The sequence below is a fragment of the Acomys minous genome, assembly GCF_964271855.1.
Source record: "Acomys minous genome assembly, chromosome: 5".
In the NCBI taxonomy this organism is placed as follows: Eukaryota; Metazoa; Chordata; class Mammalia; order Rodentia; family Muridae; genus Acomys; species Acomys minous.
In genome coordinates this window covers 113,759,895-113,768,933 of record NC_140494.1, presented here as the reverse complement: position 1 = coordinate 113,768,933, position 9,039 = coordinate 113,759,895, and the positions used below count along the sequence as shown (strand labels likewise).

The 9,039-nt window shown below is 44.5% G+C and overlaps 1 protein-coding gene across 1 annotated transcript in view; it reads right to left on the bottom strand.

Annotated features, from left to right (window-relative positions):
* Positions 1 to 4,873: 4,873 nt before the first annotated feature.
* GLDN (gliomedin) overlaps positions 4,874 to 9,039 on the bottom strand; it is a 43,340-nt gene continuing 39,174 nt past the window's right edge. Inside the window, exon 10 of the mRNA XM_084784313.1 lies at positions 4,874 to 7,581. Within this exon, the coding sequence (XP_084640439.1) occupies positions 7,101 to 7,581 (481 nt within the window). The 3' untranslated portion in view covers positions 4,874 to 7,100. The remainder of the gene's footprint in view (positions 7,582 to 9,039) is intronic.

Genomic DNA, 9,039 nt, shown 5'->3' with positions numbered 1-9,039 from the left:
AATACATGGCTGAATGAACTGATTAATACAGTTCAGTATTTGAAAGCTGGATTAAATAGTGTCCAAAGCTGCCCATATGACACACTTTCAATAAGGCCACACCTCCTAACTCTTGGCAAGAGTTACACCAGCTGGGGGCTAAGTATTCAAGCATATGAGGAGGCCACGGGGTTCGGGGGGAATTCTCATTCAAACCACCGCAAGACCTAGATCAAATAAGCAAAGAATATGAAGAGAAATTTTTAAGCACAGAAAAAAATATGCAAGGGATGTGAGAGGCCATCAGAAGACCAAACCTTCAAATTACAAATACAGATGAAGGGTTCTAGGTCAGTGGTATTGAGCAGATCACAGAGTTGGAGAAGAAAATGTCCCCAAACTAAGGAAAGGCATACCCATACATAGACATGAAGCACACAGAACTCCAACTAAACAAGACCAGAGACACTAAAGGTACAGAACAAGGAAAATATATTGAAAGCTACAAAAGAAAAAAAGAGGTCACATGTAAAGGGCAAGCCCACCAGAGAATAATACCCAGTTTCTCAGTGGAAACTGAGAGCCAGACAGGGTGTCAGAGAGGTCTGTGTAGATGGCATCACTTTGCTGCCTTGTGTTCTTGTGAGCTGTATCCCATTAAACTGTTTTCTTTATAGAGCTGCTTTGGCTGTGCTTATTCCTTTTTTAGTTCTAAGTTCCATGGCTCTTAGTGTTTTTGCCATTGCATTGTAGGAGCTGGCAGGCTGACCAACCCAGCTACTACCCAGGCTCAGATCCAGGACTTTGAGCTGAGCCACCCTAACATCTACCCAGTCTACGAGCTGCGAGAGCATGTGAAGGGGTTGGCCCTGCAGAACCAAAGCTGCGGGGTCTCCAAGACACAGGGCAACAACAGGATACCTGAGAGGAGTCCTGTGAGGGTCCACTATTGATAGTTTAGCAGAAGCCAGAGGCCTTGAACCAGACCAACGACTCATTTCAGTCAATATTTGCAAGTAAAACTCGGGGAAAGGGGTATGCTATATGGCACACTGCAGCTTCCATGGCCAGATTTTTTTTTTAGTTGGGGGGTGGGGAGGTTCTAAGGGCAAAGGGTGGATTTGGAAGGACTAGGAAGTGGTGCAGGATGTGAGGACTGCCAGGAGTTTGAGGGCAGCCTAAGATAAATGGTAAATTCTAGGCCACCCTACAGTGTGTCATGCTGTATCAAAAAAGCAAGACAACACCCAGATAGGAGTTACTTTCACACACGCGTTCAGAGTTATATCTTTCTAAGGACGAGATCCAGTTGTCCTTTGTTAGTGACAGAGCAAGGTGGGAAATGTAATCAAGTCAGGCAAGCATCTGCTGGAGCCCTTAAGCTGCACTTGGGGTGTTTGTCCTCTCATGTTTTACTCTCCTGGATGTTGAAATGATGGTGTGGGTGTGGCCCTGTCCTGTGTGACTGGGGACATGGTTCCTTGGCAGACAAGCTTGACATAACCAGACTGCTAGTCGCAGACTGCTAGTCATAGGGTTTCGACTTCTAGGCAGCTTCATCACTTAGGAACTGAAACTTGATGGAGGGCTGGGACCATTGCTCATGAGCGGAGAGCTAGCTCTGCGCCTGGGAAGGACCTGAGCTCACAACTGTCCAGGACTCCAGGCCCAGGGGCTACGCACGCGCGCACACACACACTTCTTAAAAAGTTAAAAAAGAAACTGAATTGAAACAACTTTGCTTGTCGAGGTTGACCATAACAGCTTACGAGGTGGGAAAGGAAGTGAGGCTGAAAGACGAATTTCTTCCTTATTTTAAATCCCATGTCTAGCAGCTACAAGATACTTAAATTGCATGCAAAGTCAAAATGACCCACTTAAGGAGCAGGAGTCTTTTTTTTTTTCTTCTCCATTTTACATTATTTCAGTTATGAAAGTCATAAGCAGTGCTTGCTGAGCTACGGGGGCAGAGGTGCTTCCAAGATGCTCCGTAGCCATCAAAAGTGCTCTTCCTCTAGCGGAGGCAGCCTGAGTGAAAAGTCGTTGCATAGTTAAGGGACTGTTCTAGTGGATCAACAATGTCAGTCAACTGCCTAATCACAACAACCAGCACACAGGAATTAGTGATCTCATGTCCCTCCCCGCCTCAGGAACAGAACAAGTATAATTTTTTAAAGAATTGCAGTTTTTAGAATATTCCACATATACTAATCAAGGAATGTAAGTGTCCTAACTAGGCTTTCCATTGCTGCAATGAAACACTGTGACCAAAAGCAAGTTGGGGAGGACAGGGTTTTTTTGTTGTTGTTGTTGTTGCTGTTTTGTTTTTTGTTTTGTTTGATTGTTTGGATTTTTTTTTGTTTTGTTTTGTTGTGTTTTTTTTTTTCAAGACAGTGTTTCTTTGTGTAATAGCTCTGACTGTCCTAGAACTCACTCTGTAAACCAAGCTGGCCTGGAACTCACTGAGACCCGCCTGTCTCTGGTGGCATTAAAGACATGCACCACCACCATCTGGCTGACAGGGTTTATTTGACAGACCCTTCGCTGTTTATCATTGGAGGAAGTCAGAGCAGGAGCTCATATAGCAGAAACTTGGAGCCACCGAGGGGCTCTGCTTATTAGCCAGCTCATATGGCTTTTCTCAGTCTGCTTTCTTAGAGAACCCAGGACCACTGGCCCAGAAGTGGTCCCACCCGCAATGAGCCAGTCCGTCCCACACCAGTCATTATGAAAATGCCTTACATACAGTCAGATCTTTTTTTTTTTTTACTTTTTTTTTTTTTTACAGTCAGATCTTTGTTTTGTTTTGTTGTTTTTTCGGGACAGGATTTCTCTGTGTAGCCTTGGCTGTCCTGGATTTGCTCTATGGACCAGGCTGGCCTCAAACTCACAGTGATCCGCCTGCCTCTCCCATCACCCCCACCCAAGTGCTGGGATTAAAGGCATACACCACCACGCCCAGCTACTTACAGTCAGATCTTATAAAGTATTTTCTTAATTGAAGTTCCCTCCTCCCAAATGACTCTAGTTGTGTTAAGTCGACTTAAAACTATACAGCACAGTAGGTTTTACTATTATTCTTTTTTCCAAGGAATTGAGACATGTCCAAATTCATACAAATCTAGTTTTTAAAAGTTGCCGTTTTTCTTCTTGGTTCTAGATAGCTTTTCAGTTACCTCGCCTCACTGATGTTTCCATCAAATAAATCTCCGCTGTGTTTATGTCTCTCTGTTGTTCCTAATTCTGCGCCAGCTAATCTTGCTTGTGAACTTGACACATCTAGGAGGGGGGAACCTCGAATACAGAGGCGCTTCTGTCATATTAGTATGCAGCCATGTCTGTGAAGAATTGTTTGGGTTGATGATGTAGGAAGGCCAGCCCACCGTGGGCGGTGTCACGCTTGGGCATGTGGTCTGAGAAAGCTGGCTGAGCTTGAGGCAGTTAGCAGCGGGTCCGCTTCAGTCCTCGTCCTTAGCTCTTGCCTTGGCTTCCCTCTAGGATGGACTTGAGTGTAGGATGGAATAAGCCCTTACCTCTCAGGCTGCCCTTGATCAGTGTGTGTATCACAGCAACAGAGAACATACTAGAACAGGTCTAGTTTCCAGTTACCCATTTTCCATGTTTCCTATGGCAAGGTCATCCATGTTAATGATTGCCCAGCATTCAGACACAGAGAGACCATCAACATAATAATACCTCATTGTTGATCTGATATATATATATATATATATATATATATATATATATATATATATATATATATATATAAATCAAGAAGTAAAAGTAGCAATACACTTGTGTCTACATGTGATTATATTCAGGATAATTTTATTTTACTAATTACAACTGTTATTTGCTGGTCACTTAAAACCTGTGGTTATAGATGGGAAATTATGTGGTAAACAAGGCCACAGCACTGTTGAAAACTGAAGAACTCCATCCCTCACTTCTCCTTCAGGTAGCTTAATACCGGACAGGCAACGCCCAAGTGTACTTTATATGCTTGGAAGATGATGGCTGGCTTTTCAAGAACTGTGCTTTCTCATTTGACATTTTGCCTTTTGATTATGAGGGTAAAAAGACTTCAAAGGAACCCAAGACCAGAACTGACCTGATATGTTCAGCCTGGATGCTTCCTCTGCCCCATCACCTCAGGTACATCAAGGCCAGAGCGTTGGACAATGCAATGTGCGTTAGACTCTGTACTAGTTAAAAGAAACGCTTCAGTATATTGGATCTGGCCCATCTTGAAGCTGGAAGGTGTGGCTTCTAGTGGGCTGGTATCTACATCAGATTGGAGAAGAATTGGAGGATGATGTGCAAAGTGCTTTTAGAACAACTCTGGCTACAAGTGACAGTGGGGATGATAAAAATAATGACTTAAAACTACAAGACTGTGCACCCTATCTTAGCAGTGAGCCTGAGTGTGTGTGTCTGTGTGTGTGCCTGTGTGTGTGTGTGTGTGTGTATCTGTGTGTGTGTGTGTGTTAATACAAAATGAAGTACTGTTTGAAAAAAAGCCTTAATTCTTTTCCTTCTGTATAGGCAAACTCATTAGACATCAATAAATCTTACTTGTTCTAATCCTACTGTACCATAACAAAAAGAGAGAGAGTGGGGGGGAAGAGGAGAAAGAAACAACCATGAAAAGAAACAAAACTCTTAGTATGAGCTTCTCTAGAAGTGAGTGTATGATGTCTACCCACACTAAGAGAGCCAGCGAGCCACTGTGTCTGCTCCCAGGACTCAGAAGGCTAAAGCTGGAACACGACTTGATCCTAAGGGTTTGAGGTCAGTCTAGGCAAACACCGAAAGACCTTGTTTCAGGGAGAAAAAAAGAAAGTAAAGAAAAGGGAGGGAGGAAGGAAAGAAGGAAGGAAAAGATATTTGATAGTTCAGATACAAAAACTGAGCTAATTTAATAACTAAACTATTTTGCTTACACTATATGTACAGTTAGTATTGTGTCTATTCTCGACAATACCGCTAAGTAATAGTAAAGGAAATTATATTTATATCCAGGTTCATTGTGACCGGTAAACCTGGGTACTTTAAAGAACAATACCATTCATTAGACACACTGGTTGAACACTGGAACTCCTTGTTGCCACAAACCAATCTGAGAGAATATCTTTAAAATCTGTGGCTACCGACACAACCAGTCAATGGAGAAGTGGAGGCGCTTTGGAACTCATTACATTGAGTGTGCTCTAGCACTGCATGGGCAGGAAGTTTAAATAGTTAAATATGCATACTTCAAATCTTAAGGTGCTTCTATTAAAAAGATTAAACCAGGCCACAGGGCCAAATGGGTTTGAGCCCAGAGGAAATATTTCAGAACATACACTGGGACCAAGTACTGGCCAGTCTTTCCTGGACAGTGTCTGTAGTCTCTCTCTTCCTGTCTTCAGGGGGCAGTGACATTCCTAGTTCCCTTTCGAAGCTCCATGGCCCTGCCTGGGACTCAGTGCCACACAGAAGGAGTGGGCAGAAGAATATGCCTATTTAAGGTCTAGGAGGAGCCAATTAAACTAGATTTTTTTTTCCTTACTATTCAAGAGGACCAGATCCTGCCAGGCTGTGGTGGCACACACCTTTAATGCCAGCACTTGGGAGGCAGAGGCAGAGGCAGAGGCAGGTGGATCTCAGTGAGTTTGAGGCCAGCCTGGTCTATAAAGAGAGTCCTGGACAGTCAGGGCTATTACACAGAAAAACCCTGTCTTGAAAAACAAAACAACAACCACAACCACAAAACAAAACAAAAAACAAAAACAAAAAAAGGTGGGAGGGGGACCAGATCTAACCTTGAGAACCATTTGGGAGAGAACACCTCCCTGACTGGAGAGTCACTTACTTCATTTGATGCTGTTCTTAGCTTTCCCCTCTGCCAAAACCCAGGCCTCATAAAACGCCATGTCTTGAACAAAGCCAGGCAGGACCTAGGGAGGGAGCCCTTCCGAGAACCTGGCTCACTTTGTATCCTTATATTAAAGGTCAGCATTGTTTTCTTTCTGTAAAAGACTATGTAGTGCATTTGGGAGGCAGAGGCAGGTGGATCACTGTGAGTTGGAGGCCAGCCTGGTCTACAGAGTGAGTCTAGGACAGCCAGGGCTACACAGAGAGACCCTGTCTCAAAAAAAAAAAAAAAAAAGACTACGTAGTGATGCTTCTGGGTTTACATAGTGGCTCTGCGTCACTGCTGCACGGTCAGCAGTGTGTTCCTTTGGTGCAGACGTGGGAGAAAGGCCGGTGTTGGCCTCTGAGCCAGTTGCCTTCCCTTGTTCCGGAGACTGACTGCAATTGGTGCCTCTCTTCTAAAAATAAAACCATCAGGTTTCCATAGCACTAACCAGATTATTGTCCGTGTGGTGTCTAATACTTCGATAACAGCCCCACACCCTTGGCAGAATCGGCCACGTGTTGAGGGTGCTGTGTTCGTGACCCCCAGCAGCAAAGAGGCATGATCAGAGGTTGACAGGCATCCAAAGAGCCTGATGCGATTTCCTTTAGAGACCGGAGTCTGTAGCTGCTCACCTTTTTGTTTGTTTATTTTACTAATCTTGGGTTTGTACTTAGGACCTGAAAACAATAACCCTTCTGCAGTGGCAGGTGCCCGTTCAGAGAAAAAAAAAAACACACATTATGGATAACTTGATACCTTAGGAACCAGTGTGCCTTCCCTAACTACCAAATAAGTGAAAGTCATTACTGATAAGTCCACCCCTCAAGCTGCAGATAAACTTGTTTACATGGAGAGGAAACAAAACAAAACAAAACAAAAAAACCCCAAACCAGAAAGCAATCTAATATGCAATCAGCCAAGAATCACAGAATGATTCTTGCGGATTCTAGAGGAAGTGTTGTTAATCATACTCAGATGTCTCATTTTACCAGTGGGAAAACCGAGGCCAGGGAGGAGGGCTAACTTGCTGAGTTTGAGGAGGGAATCGTGGGATCCCATCCACTTCCTCTTCCAGTCTGCAAGCTATTGACCGGGGACTCCGATTGCACCAGTGCCTGGGCCATGAGTAACCTGGACATCCCTTACAGATAAGCCGCCTGCTGCCTTTGCACAAGCCCTAGGAAACGTGTGGAGCATAGCGAAGGAACAGACGGGCAGCCTATCGCTGGCTTGACACGGCTGACAAAAACCGCACAGGGTAAAGCATCAGGTGGCCATCTTCCCAGGAATATAAATGCTGATCTCTCATATTGTATGATAACATGGCAAGAACAGACTGCGACATCCTGAAATCGAAGTTTGCATTGATCTGCTTCCCCCCTAACAGATCAAAGGCAAACGTGATCCTCGTATCTTTGGTGTCGGTGACGTAGAGGATCCCTCGAGCTATGAAGGCGTTGCCGGCCTTGGATTTGGGGTACGTGGTATTGATGCGCTGCAGCACAGAGAATGTCCTCTCGTCCAGCTGTGCCACAAGGATGCTGGAGCCATCCACGCTCGAAGCGTAGATGATCCAGAGCCCCTTCTCGTCCACTGCTATGTTGAAGTAAGTCTTGGAATTTGCAAAGAGGTATTTTCGATCAAAGTACAAAGCATTTTCAAGCTTCAGCGTTTGGGGTGTTTCTTTGCCAAATTCAAATCTGAAACAAAAAGTGAGTTAAAGCCGGGCGGTGGTGGCGCATGCCTTAATCCCAGCACTCGAGAGGCAGAGGCAGGCAGATCGCTGTAAGTTCGAGGCCAGCCTGGTCTACAAAGTTAGTCCAGGATAACCAAGGCTACACAGAGAAACCTTGTCTCGAAAAACAAAAAACAAAAAAAAAAAAAAAAAGAGAGAGAGAGAGAGTTAAAGTTGAGTAGCCATGTCTGCGGACACAGGTGGTTTGTTACACCCCTTACTAAGCTGAGTTTGTAGGGGTGGACTAGGCCTCGTGCTCTCTGTTGCCAAAAAGCTCCAGGAAACTTCTTTTCTACTTGCCCTTCAGAGATGTTCTGAGCAGCAAGGATGCAAAGGCCAGTGGCTAGCCTGTGCTAGCAGAAGCAAAGGGAGACGGTAGTGTGGTGTTAAGGAACGTCCTCAAATTAACAGCTTAGCTGAAGACAGACCTGAACATCTACTCCTCCTGCCTCCAGAGGCCGAGTTCTGAGATTACACTGCCAGGCCGAGTTTCTGTAGTGCCTGAGATCAGACTCAGAACTTTGGACACTCTCTCAATTGAGACATGCCCGTAGCCTCTAAATTTAGGTTTTCCTTTTTTGTTTGCTTGTCTGTTTTTGAGACAGGGTTTCTCTGTGTAACCTTGGCTGTCCTAGACTTACTTTGTAGACCAGGCTGGTCTTGGGCTTGGCCTCTGCCTCCTGAGTGCTGGGATTAAAGGCATGCATCACCATGCCCAGATCAGTTTTAAAACTCTTAATTCCATGCTGAAATTTTAAGAAAAAAAAAAAAGAGAGACAATATTTATTAGCTGGGCGTGGTGGCGCACTACTGTAATCCCAGCACTCTGGGAGGCAAAGGCAGGCAGATCTCAGTGAGTTTCAGGCCAGCCTGATCTACAAAGCTAGTCCAACACAGCCAAGGATACACAGAGAAACCCTGTCTCAAAAAAACAAAACAAAAACAAAAACAGACAATTTAAACTAAGGAAAACATCAGCAGGTGAGAAGAGATGTAGCAAAGGCTGTAAAGACAATTTTCTTGTCAGGTAGGAGGCTTATAAATACAGTCACAAATGGAATTCCATGTTCCTTAGCTTCTGGGGTCGTATTTCCCAGACCCCAAACCGAAATAATACCCAAAAACTGAATTATCTTTCAACAACTATCTAAATCTGAAAGTTGGGGATATTAGGCAAAAAAAAAAAAAAACACCAGAGGGCGCAATTGAGCAGCAGAGGGCCGGAGGAGTGCGTGACTGTGATGGGCTTTTAGGAAACACAGCAAACAGAAGCAAACTAGAAAACCTGAATTAAGCTGAGAAGAGCAAGCACTTGGGAAGGGTTTTGCTGTTTCAGCTCCTGAGTGCTGGGAATTCTGTTTAGCTGTGGAAGGAGAAAGGGAGGTTTGGGGAGAGGAGGTGTCTGTCTACTGGAGTAACAGCC